Source organism: Eptesicus fuscus, chromosome 14, assembly GCF_027574615.1.
Source record: "Eptesicus fuscus isolate TK198812 chromosome 14, DD_ASM_mEF_20220401, whole genome shotgun sequence".
In the NCBI taxonomy this organism is placed as follows: domain Eukaryota; kingdom Metazoa; phylum Chordata; class Mammalia; order Chiroptera; family Vespertilionidae; genus Eptesicus; species Eptesicus fuscus.
Window position 1 is genome coordinate 54,471,131 of NC_072486.1, and position 18,662 is coordinate 54,489,792.

An 18,662-nucleotide genomic window follows, 5' to 3' on the forward strand; every position below is an offset into this window, starting at 1 on the left:
TTAAAAAACAATAACAAATCCACTGTACTGTGGAGATTTATATCGGCAGAAAAATTGTTCAGGACGTATACTTGAGTAAAAAAAGCAGGTTATCCCACTGACACAAAATGTTAACTCAATCTGGATAAATGAATGGTTGGAAAGATAGATGGAAGGAGGTGAGGTAGGGGCAAAGATCCAGAGAAAGGGAGGGCACCTGTGAACCAGAAAGTTAAAAGTGTTTTTTTTTTCCTATGAGTGAGCAGAAATTTCTACTTTTCTCCTTCTTACTTTTCCCTATTGTTTGCATGTTCTACTGTAAACATGTCCTTATATTACCTCTCTAACTAAAATAGATATCTGAGGGATGGGGAAAAAAGTCAGCAATACAGTTTTCCATTTTGGGGAAAGGAAAAAGTAATTTAATCACAAACAAACAAAACATGTAACTTCCCTATAGTATCCTAACACTTCCATTATTAGAGTTCTGATAAATTAATCACATCTAAACAGATGTATCAAAAATTTAAAAAGGGTATTAGTTGTTTAAAAATAAGGTGTGAAAATAAAGCATGAACTCAACAGATTTAATAAAATATTGTCTCAATATTATTTAGAAGACAAAGTAGTTTGGTTACTAAAAAAAAAAGAACAGTGCTGCTCTGTATTCAAAGAGCCTCTAAAATTAAAGAAGGCACACAGCTGGTGTGGCTCTCTTACATTGATGTTTCTTTCTCTCTCCCTTCCTTTCTAAAATCAATAAAAACAAACAAACAAAAACTTTTTACATATAGCTGGTGGGAAGGCCCAATCTGTCCAGAGTGGCTCTGCCCCACCTTTAACAACAAAAAAAGCCCTGGCTAGTGTGGCTCAGTTGCTTGGGCATTGTCCCATGCACCGAAAGGTCACTGGTTTAATTCCTGGTCAGGGCCCATACCCAGGTAATGGGATAAATCCCTAGTCGGGGTGCATGCTGGAGGCAATCAATGTTTCTCTCTCACATCAATGTTTCTGTCTCTCTCCCCCTCTAAAATAAATAAAAACCTATCTAAAAAATAAACCAATCAATTAATTAAATTAAAAAGAATGCATTTCAACAGTCATCATTATGACTAATATAAGACTTAATTCAGAACTTACCTTTACTTTGGGTTTAGGTGCAGGAATCACCTTTTTCTTTGCCCTAACACAAAAAATTAAAAAGGAGGGCATTTCAGTAGCAGTTAGGTCACTCATTAGGAAAGTATAACATAATCTTGTAATTACATGGGTAAATAATTTCTTCTGCTATTTGGAAAACTCTTTGAAGGAAGGAACTATATGTAAGTGCTCAATTCATATGTGAACAGACAGCAACATTTCCCCCAATTTTGATGGACAACCAAAATACAAAATGTAGGATGATAAAGTTCTTTTAAAAACTAAATGTGAATATTCACAATAAAATAAAAATAACTCAAAATAGGCTAACAAAGTTGCCTAAGGCTTCTCACTTCAAAGAACTGGTAAAAATTTATAATTATTTATAGGAAAACAGCTTTGAAAAACTTCCAGCTCAAATTAAATCATGCTAAGAAATTGTAAATGAGATATTTAAAAAACAAAACAAAGCCCTTGCCCAATAGCTCAGTTGGTTAGAATGTTAACCCAATATGCCAAGGTTTCTGGTTCAATCTCTATCAGGGCACATACAAAAGTCAACCAATGAATGCATGAATATGTGGAACAACAAATCAATGTCTCTCTATCCCTACACCCCCTTCTCTATCTTTCTAAAATTAAAATAGCAATCAGTCAGTCAATAAAACATTAAAACAAAACACAAAATCCTTAGGATTTTAAAGGAAAAGAAGTTTTTCCCAGCTGGTGTTGCTCAGTGGCTGCATGTCTACCTATGAACCAGAGGGTCATTTTTTGATTCACAGCCAGGGCACATGCCTGGGTTGCAGGCTCTATCCCCAGTATGGAGCATGCAGGAGGCAGCTGATCAGTGGTTCTCTCTTATCATTAATGTTTTTCTCTCTCTCCCTTCCTCTCTGATATATATATTTATGCGCGCGCGTGCGCGCGCACACACACACACACACACACACACACACACGCGCGCGCACACACACACACAAGTATTTTTTGCAAAATTTTGTCTTTGAATTTTTTTCCCAATTACAGTTGACATACAGGTTTTCTTTCATTTAAAAAAAATATATATTTTATTGATTTTTACAGAGAGGAAGGGAGAGGAATAGAGAGTTAGAAACATTGATCAGCTGTCTCCTGCACACCCCTCATTGGGGATGTGCCCACAACCAAGGTTCATGCCCTTGACTGGAATTGAGCCTGGGACCCTTCAGTCCACAGGCCAACGCTCTATCCACTGAGCCAAACCATTAGGGCCATTTTAAAAAATGTTTTAAAAAATTATTTTTTAACATAAATACTCGAATAAAAATGTTGAAACAATCGAAAAAAAGGCAAGAAAAAATACCATGGAAACTTTGGAAGCCAGTGTGAAAAAATTTGAAGATTAAAACACTCATAAGTTCCATAGTAGGAGGAAGTACTCAAATATTTGTTGAATAATTGAAGGGTTGACAAGCTAAAATACCTCACATTGTTTGAATATTTGTATTTCACTAAGCATTGTATGAATATGTTTCACTTAATTGAATGTCATTACTTAGATTAACAAATATCTTAATTAAAACTGCCAATCTACAGCTTTATTAAGACAACAGTAATTTTTAAAGTGTGTGTGCGGTTTTTTTTTTTTATGTGTTTTTTTTTTAATAAAAAGCAATTGAGCAAAAGATTTCCAGGCTCACCTATCCCATAGATTCCTACTTTCTGGTACAAAACAAAACAGAAAATTAGTCATATGTATCTCCCCACCGAAGGATAACTAAACCACTTGCAACAAAGTACACCTATAATATACTAGAGGCACACGTTGCACAAAGATTCGTGCAAGAACAGGCCTTCCTTCCCCTGGCTGCCAGCACCGGTTTTCCTCTGGCACCCGGGACCCAGGCCTTCGCTCCGGCCGCTGCCTTCCGCCTTCACTCTGGCCAGAGCCACTCCTGTAGCTCCCTCCCCCGCTCCCCCCCCTCATAGCAGGGGTCCTGCCCCGCCCGGCCACTCTGCGCCTGCATATGCAAATTAACCCACCATCCTTGTTGGGTTGATTTGCATACTCACTCCCGATTGGTTGGTGGGTGTCACGGAGGCATGGTCAATTTTGCATATTTCTCTTTTATTAGTGTAGATGAAACCAAGCTATTCCACGTTTATACTAAAATAATAAAAGTAAGAATTGAAAACCACAACTAGCTCAATACATCTCTGATGGTGTACTAAGAAAATGTCCTTCCTACCAACTGCAAAAAAAATTCCATCCTACCTAATAATAGAAAAATATGCAAATTGACCATACCTCCAATACATCCACAAACCACGCCCACCATCCAATCAGAGTGAGTATGCAAATTAACCCAATCAAGATGGCTACAGCCACAGTGAGCAAGCTTTCCTAGGTAACAGAGGAAGCCAAGCTTTCCACCTGCCCTTGCCAGGCCTAAGCCTCCACTCAAGCTACAAAGTTTCAATTATAGAAGGTAAACAAATTCAAACAGAAATGGCGGCAGAATGGAGCTTGAGAGAGCAGGCCAGGGTTGCTCCCAGCAACAGGGGAAGCAAAGCTTTCTGCACACCCTGGTCGGGCCCACCCGCTTAAGGCAACAAAGTTTCAATTATAACCCCAACACAAACGGCTGCCAGCCTTGGAGGGAGCCCCAGGTTTGGCTCCGCTCCAGGCTACAAAGTTTCCATTGTAGAAGGAAAATAAATTCCAGATACCAGGGCCTCCACTTGGGTTGCCAGGGGGCGTGGCCGGCCTGCAAACCACCACAGGCCCCTCGCTCAGGCCGCCCCACGCCCCAAGGGAACCCCACCCTGATCAGGGACACCCTTCAGGGCAAACCAGCTGGCCCCCACCCCTGTACCAGGCCTCTATCCTATCTAATAAAAGAGTAATATGCAGATTGATCATCACTGCAACACACAATATAGCTGCCCCCATGTGGTCAAAGATCCTGCCCCCATGTGGACATAAGATGGCCACCACAAGATGGCCAGCAGGAGAGGGCAGTTGGGAGGCACCCGGCCTGCAAGGGAGGACAGTTGAGAAGGAACAGGCCTGCAAGAAAGGGCAGTTGAGAGGGACCAGGCCTGCAAGGGAGGGCAGTTGGAGGTGATCAACCCTGCAGGAGAGGGCAGTTAGGGGTGACCAGGCCGGCAGAGGAGGGAAGTTGGGGGCACACAGGCTGGCAGCAGAGTGGTTAGGGGGTGATCAGGCTGGCAGGCAGAAGTGGTTAGGGGCAATCAGGAAGGCAGGCAGGCAAGCAGTTGGGAGCCAGCAGTCCTGGATTGTGAGAGGGATGTCCAACTGCCCGTTTAGGCCCAATTCCAGTGGGATTGGGCCTGAACAGGCAGTCAGACATCTGTCGAGGGTCCCAGATTGGAGAGGGTACAGGCTGGGCAGAGGGACAACCCCCCTCCGTGCACGAATTTCGTGCACCAGGCCTCTAGTCTATTATAACTTATACAAGGAGAGGGGGAATTTTGTAATATTACCCAGAGGATGTTACCAAGACCTCTTAGCAGAATACTGAATTAGAGTGCTCAGTAAATTCTCAGTAACTTGCTAAATTTTATTCTTTATTAACCCCTTAATATTACACTTTTAGGCTATAGGGAATTAGCCCTAAGTTGAAGGTAAAAATAAAATTCTGTTGAGTTAACCAGTATTCATTAAAAATGTAACCATGCCTTTTTATTACTGCCTGTCAGGAGGATAAGAGAGCTTTCTTTAGTAATCACATCACTAAGGAAATACCTGGTTTTGAACAAAAGGAAGGACATGAAGAGTAGGTTACCTCTGTGGAATAAAACACTCTGCAAGGCCAGGAAGTGTAGGTATGTATACTGAACTGTCTTGGAAAGCACAGGTGTAGGGTTACCTAAGTAGATAGTCATTAACAGGGGGAGAAAAAGGGCACAAAAGAACTGAAGGGCACAGACCTAGGTTACGGTATGTTATGGTTCCCAAGAACAAAGGAAACCACCAGAGCCTTGTTGTTTACATGGCTCCTTACTACCATATCTCAGGCCAATACATGTTAACATTATGGATTCAGGTTTTTGGAAACTACCCTGAGAACTGTTCAATAGATAAGTGTGTTCGAGGTCTATATAGTCAAAGGTAAAAATGATATTTTTAAAAGAGGCATTGGTAACATGGAGATTGTCTAAATGTACGTTTAAGTCAGGTTTCAACTAGCATTCAATAAATGATACTTCTGTTTACTAAAGCACGTGATTTGAATAAAAATAGAGTCTGAATTTACTCACGGGGCAGAAGTAAGATGATTATGCACGCTCCGACTTTCCTTAAAAAGCATTCTGGAAAATTTAAAGGACACAATTAATTTTTTATAGTAGATAAATAACATGATAATCACTTTATCATTTTTAATCATTTGATTTTCAACAATCTATTATTTGCTTACTTACCAAATAAAAGTTATCAGTAAATTCAATAATCAATCTTACACAGAGTTTTATATTACCTCTATTTTAAATCTTAAACAGATCAACAGATGTTTTCTGTTCATTTAAGATGGAATGTTTTAAGATGACAGGTTGAGACAGCCAAGTCTAATACTTAAATATTTAAACTGTAAATTAGTTTTTGAGATACTACTCTATATTGAATACTTTCAACAGAACCTATGGTTATGCCTCTAAATCTTGTATTCAGTCCCTTTTCTTCACAATACCCATATGAAGTTCCCCTTCCAAAGTTCAAAACCATCTTTCTCCCTACTACAAAATTTAGAGATGAAAAAGTAAAAGTGGTCGGTTAAAAAAATCACCTTTATGTATATTCTACATCTCTATGTCCATGTGACTCATTCTTTAGTCTTTCAAGTACTTGAAGTTTGCAAAGCACAGATCATCTGAGATGATTATACAGAATTTTAAACACATTAGGTTCTTAGCAAAATGAATTTCATGTATGTGTGTGTGTATATATGTATCGTTAATAACAGCCAATAAGAAGGAAGTAAATAAATAAAATCTAGGATGTCATATTTCTTACCTTGCCTGCATCCAGCCCTTAGGCCACAATGGTTTCACCTCTGTCTCCATAAAGGATTTAAGATAATCCTCAGCAGACTGGCTTTTATTTGGCTCTAACTCATAGCATCCCAATTTGATCTCAACAAGGTTACATAACAAAGTTCTAAACAGATTAAAAATATATATTTATATATAAATCTGACTGAAAAGTTGTAGAAAATTAAGCTTGAAACAGATTTTTTATAAAGCACATAAATCTGACAGCAATAGTAAAGAATTATTATCTGAAGAAATCAGAAGATGACACGAAGATAAATAATTTCTATCATATATTATTCATTGCACTATAGCCAAATCCCCACATGAAACAATTTCCTTTGATACCTTTAATCTAGGCACCAAATACTGAAAGAGATAGTCCTACAACTAAACCCTTACTTGGGGTACCAAACTGCTGATAAGCAAGATGACTGACTACATATGTATATTGAGTCCTTCACCTTCTGAAACCAGTACATGACTTACTCGATAAATAATTAGCTTTAAAAAACCATTATATAAAAATAAAAGTGATAACATTCTAAAAATATTAGGACCATGTCAACCTTCTCTTGAATAAATTTTTTCTATATACTTATCTTTGGTTGTTCCCAATCTAGTCTTAGACTTATTGTAGATTCTTTTTATAAAAACCTTACATCTCCATTATCTACTTAGTTACAAGTCAAGGCTTTGGTTACATCTTACCTAATGGTGTCATCCCAGTGGAATTTCTTTCTTGGTCCTATGACACGTTTCCCTGGTTTCTCATCATCATCTTCCTCGGATCCATTTTTATCTCGTTCTTCATCTGTTTGCAACCTAAAAATAAAAAACATTTTATGAAGCAGAGTTTTAATTCAACATTGCATATAATAATACACTCCCTAGAAACTTGTTGAAATGCCTAATTGGATGTTAATTCAAAAGACATGGTAAATAGGGAATCTACCTTTTACATAATACTTTGAATTTCATTTGGGGTTATAAAGTCATTTGGTAAATAAGGTCTTCAAAGTATAATATAAAGGCATGAATACTTATTTTTTAGTTCAGAATATATTTGTGTCCAATCTCAGACAGTCAAGTTGGTCAACATGTGAAATGTCTGACCAGTATCAGTTCTTGCTTTGACCACACCCATATAATAAATCAACAGACCTTTCGCCTTTGAAATCAAAGCAACTAAGTGGGAAGTGAAGTGTCATTTAGAATATACTTATTAGGTAAGTTTTAAATATTTTGATAAAGACCCACCTATTGGCATAATACCCACATATAGTACAAAGACGCAAATATACCATTTTAGAGGTAAATGTAGATGTCTACTTGGTGATCAAGTCCACTTAACACCAACCCTTAACATCTAAATATTTATCAAACAAAACCTAGTTCAAATAGAGTAAGTACATACTTGGCACACTTAGCTTGACTACGAGCCTGGCAGTCCTCCTGGTATTTAAATAGCTGTTGAGGCATGACATTGCTAACAGCCAGTTTCAGTTTTTGCAGAGGTTCTCTTAAACGATCATCCTGAGAAACAAAGTTTTTTCAAACATATTTATAAAACTTAATTTGTAAGCAGGTCCTGAAATGATTAACATTTATGCTTTTAGACGTTAATTATAGATATGAAATGTTTATATATTTAAATACAGACATTGGTTTTACAACACTGACTTTTCATAATGCACACTGGATATAAAATTAGTATGACCATACTTCCCAGGTAGCCAAGGAGAATCTCAGGTTTTGCCTACTGCCCTAGCATAATTATTAATAACCAGAGGCCAGGTGCACGGATTTGTGCACGGGTGGGGCCCTAGGCCTGGCCTGTGCGGACTGGGCCAAAACTGGCTCTCCAACATCCCCAGAGGGGTCCCGGATTGTGAGAGGGCAGTTCTTGGGTGACGCACCCTGGAATTGGGGTCCCTCCTCTCTGGTTCCAGGTGCGTCACCCGAGACCCTCAACTGCCATGTCACCGCAGCTCAGCAGCTCCTGCGTTGAATGTCTGCCATCTGGTAGAGGCTTGAGTGGAGGCTTTATAGCTACTGACTGCTCAATTAGGCTTTTACATATATACTAGAGGCCTGGTGCACGAAATTCGTGCACGGTGGGTGTGTGTGTGTGTGTGTGTGTCCCTCAGCCAAGCCTGCACCCTCTCCAATCTGGGACCCCTAAAGGGATGTCCGACTGCCCGTTTAGGCCCGATCCTACCAGTCGGACATCCCTCTCACAATCCAGTACTTCTAGCTACCAACCGCTCGCCTGCCTGCCTTCCTGACTGCCCCTAACCATTTCTACCTGTCAGCCTCATCACCCCCTAACCACTCCCCTGCCAGCCTGATTGCCCCTAACTGGCCTCCCCTGCAGTCCTGGTCACCTCTAACTGCCCTCCCCTGCAGGCCTGGTCACCCCCAACTGCCCTCCCCTGCAGGCCTGCCCCCCCCCCCAACTGTCCTCCCTTGCAGACCTGGTCCCTCCCAGCTGCCCTCCCCTGCTGGCCATCTTGTGTCCACATGGGGGCAGCCATCTTTGACCACATGGGGGCAGCCATCTTGTGTTGGAGTGATGGTCAATTTGCATATTACTATTTTATTAGATAGGAAGGAGGATAGAGGCCTGGTGCACGGGTGGGGGTCAGCTGGTTTGCCCTGAAGGGTATCCCGAATCAGGATGGGGGTTCCCTTGGAGTGTGGGGCAGCCTGGGTGAGGGGCCTGTGGTGGTTTGCAGGCTGGCCATGTCTCCCGGCGACCCAAGAGGAGGCCCTGGTATCTGGGACTTATTTATCTTCTATAATTGAAACTTTGTAGCCTTGAGCGGAGGCCAAGGCAGGCCAGGGCTGCCAAAGCTTGGCTTCCTCCATTGCCGGGGGCAACTCAAGCCTCCTGTTCTCTCCAGCTCCATGGCTGCCGCCATTTTTGTTGGGATTTATTTATATTCTATAATTGAAACTTTGTAGCCTTGAATGGAGTCCAGGGCCGGCCAGGGTGTGCAGGAAGCTTGACTTCCTCCATTGCCACTGAAACCCAAGCCTCCTGCTCGCTCTGTGGCCACAGCCATCTTGGTTGGGTTAATTTGCATACTCATTCCTGATTGGCTGGTGGGCGTAGCAGAAGTACGGTCAATTTGCATATTACTCTTTTATTAGATAGGATATAGAAAGATGCTCCTTTACGTTAGAAATGTTTCATGTTTGGCTGACAAATTACATGAATACTTTAACTATAATACAAATGATTAAATAGATAACAAAATCTACATTGTGCAGACCACTACTGGGTAATCTCATTATGATGGGGAACAAGTACCACAAGGAGAGAAACTGCTTTGGAACACTGCAACACATGATACAGTGTGGAAGACTACCAACAGGATGTTGGTTGGCATCCTGTTCTGTCATTTATTGTTATGTTGCAAGCAAAAATGCAACGTAAGGCCAAAATGAAAAAGGAAATTGGGAAACTCTTATTCACATGGGTTCAGGGCAAAAAGCAAGTAAATTTGTATCTGACAGCTTTAATTAACCAATTAAATTATTTTCATCTTGCAAGTAACAATATATGTAATTATTAAAACACATTTTTATTACTATCGTAGGTACAGAAATATTATAAAACTTTGCTTTTCTTCACTGTCACAACTATTTTTAAAATGTGATTTCTGGTAAGGAGAGGATTTTTAGGAATGCATTAACCATGTTATGGCAGGTATATTTTGCAAATTAAAACATTTTATTTTATTAATAAACATTTATCTTATTAATAAAACCAAACTCAAATATTATTACTAATAAGAATTTACCTCTTTCAGGCATGCCAATGAATATTATTGCAACATGAAAGTGTCTGCTATAAAATCCCATTTTTCAAAATGTGAACACTCAGTATCACATGGTTCCTGGGTGATAGTGTTCACACAGAAGTAAAACTGTATGGAGGCACGCTCTCCCCTTTCTTCCCTCTCAGGACTTCATCTTCTAAACTCTATGGGACCCCACAAGACTTTCAACCAGGGGAGCAATAGTCAGCAGCATCTCATCTCGGGCTAACCCCCTGAACCTGTCTCCAAGGCCCCTTTTTCTCTGACTTTCCAGAGAACTAGAACAGCCCTGCCTAGGGTCTCTCATGTTGCTTCTTCTATCATAAGTCCTTCCTTGTTTCACTTTAATAAACATATCCTCAAAACAAAATAAAGAAAACTGTATGGAGTTCCACCACAGGTACAGACAGATAAATTTGAATTACATAATGTTGAGTGTAAAAAGGCCAGCTGCAGAACAAAATAGACAGTATGACTCAATTTATATGAAGCTCAAAAACATGTAAAACCAAATAATTTAATGCTTATGTTTACAAATATTTATGATAAAAATCATATAAAGAAAAGCAAAGGTAAGATAAATATCTTTCTTCCTTAGCCAGTAGATATATTGAACCTGAAATGTCCCTTACAAAATATTTTACAATATGCAAAAAGTTGTCTTCCTACTTCTAATTATTATTTTTATTAATACCCATTTATGTCATTTGAATTTATGGCTGTAAGCTCCAACTGTAAATGCCTGAAGGAGCCAGGCATAGAGACAAATTCTGAGACTTTAGATAAATTTCACTTGTTCATTAACTGCTTTGAATTGAGAAAACTAGTTTCTCAATTCAAAGAAAATATTTCTCAATTCAAAACTACAGTTTCTCAATTCAAAGATGTATTTTATTAACAGATTTTATTAAAATATTTCTCAATTCAAAACTATAGTTTCTCAATTCAAAGAAAATATTTCTCAATTCAAAACTATAGTTTCTCAATTCAAAGAGGTATTTTATTAACAGAAGCAGAGTACCTACAGTAAAGAATTCCATGTCTGCCTGGCTGGGTGTGGCTCAGCGATTGAGCATTGATGCAGGAATCAAGAGGTCACTGGTTTGATTCCCAGACAGGGCATATGCCCAGGTTGTGGGCTTGATCCCAGTAAGGGGTGTGCAAGAGGCAGCCAATCAATGATTCTCTCTCATCATTGATGTTTCTACCTTTCTTCCTCTCCCTTCCTCTCTGAAATCAATAATAAAAATATATATATATAAAAAAAAAGAATTCTGTGTCTGTCAGATCACACCTAGTACAGTGAGCCAGACACATGTATTCTCCCATTAGCACCATGATAGACCTTGGATAGCCATATTGTGCTGTGTGACTCCCATCCCCAACCAGAAAAATTTAGGTTGACCCAAAATATTAAAATCAGATTTTTTGACCCAGGAATTTGGATTGGGATGAGTGAGCTGAGTCAGTCTGTGTGTGTAGCTTTTCTGTGTAAAGTAAAACCTGGAGGATCAAGTAATCTTATCTGTATATGTACATAAAGGGATAAAGATGAGTTGTGGGGAGAGAGGTAGAAAAAGAGTTAATCCAAATGATCAGTTCCCATCCTTCCTGGCTGCATTCTTGCCCTTAATTCCATGAAAAACCTTTATACATAAAAAAAATGTCCTTTTTTATCTTAAATTACATTCAAGTTATTTTCTATTACTTGCAAGTTACAAATATTTTTTAAGTATAGAGGCAAAAAAATCACTAAGTGATAAGTAATCAGAACAATGAAGGTATGAAAAACCATTTTATATGAAGTGAAGGAGGAGACATAATAAAAGCTTTCAAAAACATGAAAGCAATGAAGTGGACAAATGGTTAGATTTGTATATGATTTCAAAGGTAGAATTAGGACCAACAGCTTAGAAAGCACCTGGGTTTGGCAAAAGCATGGGAGAACTTTCTGATATTATCCTATACTAGAGGCCCGATGCACGAAAATTTGTGCAAGAGTAGGCCTTCCCCCGGCTGCTGGCACTGGCTTCTCTCTGGCACCCGGGACCTGGGATGCTTCCCTCCTCTGGCTGCCTGCCGGCACCCAGGACCCGAGCTGCTTCCCTCCTCCAGCTTTCACAGGCACCCAGGACCCAGGCTGCTTCTCTTGGGCCGCCCACAGGCACCTAGGACCCGGGCTGGCTTCCCTCCAGTCCCAGCTTCGTCAGGAAGGGTGTCCGGAATGACATCCGGTCTAATTAACATATTACCCTTTTTTTATTATTCTATATAATAAAGAGGTAATATGCAAATTGACCATCATGCCATCATGTCATCACAAGATGGCTGCCACAAGATGGGCAACCCACGTCATCACAAGATGACTTCCACAAGATGGCCACCCCCACATTGCCACAAGATGGCCTACAGGGGAGGGCAGTTGGGGGCAACGAGGCCGGCAGGGGAGGGCAGTTGGGGTGATCAGGCTGGCAGGGGAGGGCAGTTGGGGTGACCAGGCTGGCAGGGAAGGGCAGTTGGGGGCTATTGGGCCAGCAGGGAACAGTTAGGTGTCAATCAGGCTGGCAGGGGAGCAGTTAGGGGGTGATCAGGCAGGCAGGCAGGCAGGCGAGTGGTGAGGAGCCAGCAGCCCTGGATTGAGAGGGATCCCAGATTGGAGAGGGTGCAGGCTGGGCTGAGGGACACCCCCGACAAGTACATGAATTTCGTGCACCGGGCCTCTAGTAGATAATAAAAGCCCAGTGATCGAATGGCAGAACGACCGCTTGACCAGTCGCTATGATGTGCACTGACCACCAGGGGGCAGATGCTAAACACAGGAGCTGCCCACTGGTGGTCAGTGCACACCCACAGTGGGAGCGCTGCTCGGCTAACCGGGATGAGTGGCGCTCCCACAGCAGCCGATCCCTGCAGGCCACGCCCCCACCAGTGCACGAATCCCGTGCACCAGGCCTCTAGTATTGAAATAAGTTTCTGACCATGGGAGCATTCATCTTGGACAATCACTTAGTGGGGTTGTAGTCAAGGAGAATCTAGCAAAATATGGACTAGATAATTTTTAAATATACATGCAATCATGTGATTCTTTCCATTGGTCTGCATAATATCTGTAGAGATCCATTTCCAGAATAAGAAAATTGAGTTATAAATATGTCAGTTTATTTGTTGAAGGCAAAGTTGTGCTAGCTGTGAAATAGGTTGATTTACTAGTCCAAGAATCTATGCCTTAGAAAATATTTCTCACCTAAACCTGTGAATTATTGAAAAGTAATTTTTTTCAGTGGATCCAACGTACCACTAATATTCATACAACATGACTATAAAGCAATTAATATGCAAAATCCCCCACAAGAAACCAGCCTCTTTACAGGTGATAAAACTCCCAATATAGATATCATTGTTTCTCCCCTTACCTGGACGTTAAGATGTAACTTCTTTAGACGTTTTACCAGTGTTTCTTTATTGCATGGCACAAAAGCTTCAAGATGGGAGTAGACACCACTTCGAATGACAGGGCCTAGTTCCTGCAGCTGTAACTCAATGCTGACCAAAAACAACAACAAATAAATAGTAAAGAATTTCTTTCAGGTAGCAACAGACAAGCAAGGAGGCAAAGGAAGTGATTCTTTTCTCATTTTACATTTCCACGATTTTCTAGACTGTATTTTTCAAGGAAAATAAATTAATAAATAGTGATGCTATAGAAAATTTCGATGAGCATAGTTTCAGAGAACTTATATAAATAATCTCAAACAAGCTGGCAAATAATATTTTTCATGGCTGCAAAAAAGTCTACATTTTTGGGTAAAGAAAGCACAGGAACTCCATTATTAAGCAGAAGTTCATTTTCTCAAAGAGATCATACTCCCTTCACCCCTTGCAATTACTATACTAGTGAGTCACATATGAGTTCTCAGAGTACTTTTTCCTTAGTTGTTTGAAAATTTCAGATTCAAAAGAGGTAAAACTTTTCTGGCTGCACATACAGACTGTTTCATCCATCTTTGTTTATTTTATTGTGCCTGCATTACAAACTAGGTATTTAATAGCCAGTTTGCACAATAAAATCATTTAACAATGCATTTCTCAGAATGTACCCCCATTCTTAAGCAGTGTATTTAAGTACACATCTCTCACAGATCCATTTTAATATTTTTTTCCTAAGAATTCCAATCTTCTAAGTCTCCATAAGTAGCTGGAAGCAACTAAAAACACTTGGCACCAAAAGTGTGAATTTCAGTTATTTTCACAGAGAAACAAAGTTCTCTTGAAGAGGTGAACTTTCTTGAGCCCTGCCTCCTACTTTCTACCATGCTCCTTTTCCTTCTTTAAGTGAAATCTATCCAAAGGCAGATTTCTATGCATGAAAGTTACTAATAATGGGCCTTGAACCTGATAGTAAATTATGAGCATGAGATCACTACAGGTTCTAAATGAATGAAAATATACTGGGACCATCTGTTATTAAATGCACTAGAGAACAAATATTGGGTTCTGTTGAGTAAATAGCCTGGAAACTCACTTTTATATCCCTGTCTACACAAGGCTCTCCTTTGTCTCTGGAGAAGCTTCAAAGAAATGAAACATGGAAATCTGTAGTGGAAGCAACAGCCATCTTTGTAAACAAGATTCTCCTACTGAGGAATATTTAGTGATAACGACTATGGTATCATCCTTTCTACACAGAATTCTAGAAATACAGTCATTTTCCCAAAGGTGATAAATGGCACATCTTCCTACCATGTCAACTTCCTCTTTCTAAAAAATCATTCTTAATAAATTTAAAACACTAATAAAAGAAAGGATCATTATTAGATGCTCCTTTATAAAAAAAGGCTAATATGCAAATTGTTCCCTTGACTGGGAGTTCAACCAGGGCGCAGGGCCGGCTGGCCAGCCAACTGCCTACAGCCTTTCAACCATTTTAATTAATTGCATTCTCTTATGCTGTAGTACTAAAACTGTTTTAAGTCCCATGGACTTTATGAAACATACAACCTAGTATGCTACTTCTAATATGGTGAAATTTTGTTCCTATTCTTTATTTAATCCAGGGCTTTTCAAGTTGTTTCTGTTTGCCTGAGAGCAGGGCAAATGCTTCCTGTTGGCACCAGCTCCTTATACCTAGCTCCCTTAAAACCCCAGATTCAATAAACAATATAACATTTCTCATCAGAGCTGTCCCAGATTCTATTATCAGGAATCTGCCTAGCTCTTCTTTTTCTTTCCATTTGAAAGCCCTAAGTTTACTAGATCAGGTCCTTTTCCTAAGATGGAGACAATTCTTTTTTATTTTACTTTTCTGTAAGTGGGAATAGCTACTAGTATATCTTCCCTGAGAGAATCAAAAGACCATCCTTGGGAAATAACATCTCAAATAAGCACCATTCCATTAACTGGCTTCTCTGCCAGTTCCTGTCATATCTATTCTAAAACATCCTCTAGTTTTTTGGAGCCCACCTACTTAAAATTTTTTTTTAATTTATTAATTTTGAGAGAGAGAGATGGTTTGTTGTTCCACCCATTCATGCACTCATTGGTTGATTCTTGTATGTGCCCTAACCAGGGATGGAACCTGCAACCTTGGTGAATTGGGATGATGCTCCGACCAACTGAGCTATTGGGCCAGGGCCCATCTATTTTTTATTTCATAGAAAGTTTTGGCTCGGTGGATAGAGCATTGGCTTGGGTCTGGGTCTCACGCGATTTCAAGGTGCGCATGGGTGGGCGGGGACTTGACTCTGGGTCAAAGAGGAAGATTTTCATATACATTTTACTAATTTTCTTTAATCTCTGACACTTTCATTAGAGAAAGGGCAAATAGCAATATTAAAATATTTCCTCTAATTATTCCCTTTTAATGTGCACAAATTTCATGCACCAGGCCACTAGTAGGTTTATAAGTATACTAGCTTTCCCGTTGCAGGAAAATTCCTGCAATGGGATTTCCTGCTGCACTCTACCCCGCCTCCGTTCCTCCCTTGCCGCCCGCCTCGCCTTCTCCTCCGGCCCTCCCGCATTTCCCTTCGCCCCCGGCCCCGCCTCCGCTCCGCCTTTATCACCCGCCTCACCTTCTCCTCCAGCCCGCCCGCATTTCCCTTTGCTCCGCCATTGTCGCCCGCCTCCGCCCCGCCCCGCCCTTGCCGCCCGCCTCACCTTCTCCTCCGGCCCGCCTGCTTTTCCCTTCGCCCCCGGCCCCGCCTCCGCCCCCGGCCCCGCCTCCGCCCCGCCCTTGTCACCGGCCCCGCCTTCTCCTCCAGCCCGCCCGCGTTTCCCTTCGACCCCGGCCCCGCCTCCGCCCCGCCCTTGCCGCCCGCCTCACCTTCTCCTCCCGCCCGCCAGCTTTTCCCTTCGCCCCCCGGCTCCGCCTCCGCCCCCAGCCCCGCCTCCGCCCCGCCCTTGCCGCCCACCTCGCCTTCTCCGGCCCGCCTGCATTTCCCTTCGCCCCCGGCCCCGCCTCCGCCCTGCCCTTGTCACCGGCCCCGCCTTCTCCTCCAGCCCGCCCTCGTTTCCCTTCGCCCCCGGCCCCGCCTCCGCCCCGCCTTTATCACCCGCCTCACCTTCTCCTCCAGCCCGCCCGCGTTTCCCTTCGGCCCCGGCCCGGCCTCCGCCCCCCCTTGCCGCCCACCTCACCTTCTCCTCCAGCCTGCCCGCGTTTCCCTTCGCCCCCGGCCCCGCCTCCGCTCCGCCCTTGCCGCCGGCCCCGCCTTCTCCTCCAGCCCGCCCTCGTTTCCCTTCGCCCCCGGCCCCGCCTCCGCCCCGCCCTTGTCACTGGCCCCGCCTTCTCCTCCAGCCTGCCCTCGTTTCCCTTCGCCCCCGGCCCCGCCTCCACTCCACCTTTATCACCCGCCTCACCTTCTCCTCCAGCCCGCCTTCGTTTCCCTTCGCCCACGGCCCTGACTTCGCTCCTCCCTTCTCCTCCCCCCGCCCCCCTGGCTTGCTTGCTTCTTCGAAGCTTTACTCCCCTTTGCAGCTCTTGGCTTCTTTCGACACTGTCTTGATATGCAAATCAGCCGCCATCTTTGTTGGGGCAATTTGCATACTCGTCCTGATTGGTTGGTGGGCGTGGCTTGGCTTGTGGGCGTGGCTTAGGTGTAGCGAAGGTGCGGTCAATTTGCATATTTGTCTATTATTAGATTAGATTTTATGAGATCACAACATTAGAATCTGCAGCTTTATTAGTATCAAACTGTGAGTATGAAAATTATCACTACTTTAAATATAATCTATATCATATATCAGCCTTCACGCTCTCCTTCTAAATCTAACTTCTATCTTTTCCACAGTGGACTCAATCCTATCCCACAATCATGATTTATTAATTAAAACATACTTTCCACTTGGATTTAAGAGTTCATAATGTATTTTACCAAAGTCTGAAAAGTAGTAGAAAATTATACCAAATTTAATATAAACAGAGCTATCACAGAATGATGTTTTCATATATAAGTTGGTTAAATGTGTACTAATAATAGAGGAATATGCAAATTATCCAGGACGTCATCACAGTAACAGTAACAGCCGAACAGCAGGCTGCGTGGGGCGACCAGGCCGGCAGGAGGGTTAGTGAGGGATGACCAAACGACTGAACAGCAGGTTGCGTGAGGCGACCAGGCCGGCAGGGGGGGCAGTTCGGGGTGACCAGGCTAGCAGGGGGTCAGAAAGGGGTGACTAGGCCAGCTGGGGAGGCGCAGTTAGGGGCAACCAGGTTGGCAGAGGGGGGAAATTGGGGGCGACCAGGCTGACAGGCAGAGGTTAGTCAGGTGGGGGCAGTTAGGGGCAATCAGACAGGCAGGTAGGTGAGCAGTTAGGGGCCAGCGGTCCCGGATTGTGAGAGGGATGTCTGACTGCCGGTTTAGGCCTGATCCCCGGGATCGGGCCTAAACCAGCCGTTGGACATCTCCCAAGGGGTCCCGGATTGGAGAGGGTGCAGGCTGGGCTGAGAGGACCCCCCCCCCCGTGCATGAATTTTGTGCACCGGGTCTCTAGTATACATATAAACCTAGAGTACTATTCAACCTGTACAGTGGTCACTTGCTCTGGCAGTTATAATATTGGAAGCTTTGATTATCATAGGGGTCCAAGAGAACCAATACATGCAGAAGCATAATTTTGCTGAGAAACAAATGTTCATCATTTGAGGCTGAAAGGGAAGAGGTAATGTATGAGACTAGCCAGGCACTCAGTATTTGCATTTCAGAAGCCTACTATATAGCTTTTATTTTTTAAAATATGTTTTTATTAATTTTAGAGAGAGAAGCAAGAGGGGAGAGGAAGAGAGCGAAACATCGATCAGCTGTGCCTATCGCCGCCCCCATGCACAACTAGGATAGAGCTCGCCACCTGGGTATCTGCCCTGACCAGAATCAAACCAGTGACCTTTTGGTTCATTAGACAATGACTAACTGGCCAGGGCGAGGCCTACTATATTTTTAAATAAATTCTTAAAGTTTAAATAATTTTTAAGGATTTTAATCAAAGAAGAAAATACTTACTCCAGAAGAATATTATTCATATCCTGTGTAAAGAATTTTTTCCTTCCTTCTTCATCAAAAAGTTTGGCAGCCTAGAGAAACATAAAATTGACAATATAACCCTTAATAAACATATTACTGGTTTCCATATTTATTTACTAAAGAATCAGCTTTTTGAGGATGGGGCTATAATTTTTTCACTTTGTAT

The 18,662-nt window shown here is 42.1% G+C and overlaps 1 protein-coding gene across 1 annotated transcript in view; it reads right to left on the reverse strand.

Moving 5' to 3' along the window:
• UBN2 (ubinuclein 2) overlaps window positions 1–18,662 on the reverse strand; it is a 79,131-nt gene that overhangs the window by 15,722 nt on the left and 44,747 nt on the right. The window contains exons 7-13 of the mRNA XM_028159016.2: window positions 18,476–18,546; window positions 13,394–13,523; window positions 7,571–7,689; window positions 6,865–6,978; window positions 6,137–6,280; window positions 5,386–5,436; window positions 1,120–1,162 (exon numbers count right to left, since the gene is read on the reverse strand). Of these exons, the coding sequence (XP_028014817.2) occupies window positions 1,120–1,162; window positions 5,386–5,436; window positions 6,137–6,280; window positions 6,865–6,978; window positions 7,571–7,689; window positions 13,394–13,523; window positions 18,476–18,546 (672 nt within the window). The remainder of the gene's footprint in view (window positions 1–1,119; window positions 1,163–5,385; window positions 5,437–6,136; window positions 6,281–6,864; window positions 6,979–7,570; window positions 7,690–13,393; window positions 13,524–18,475; window positions 18,547–18,662) is intronic.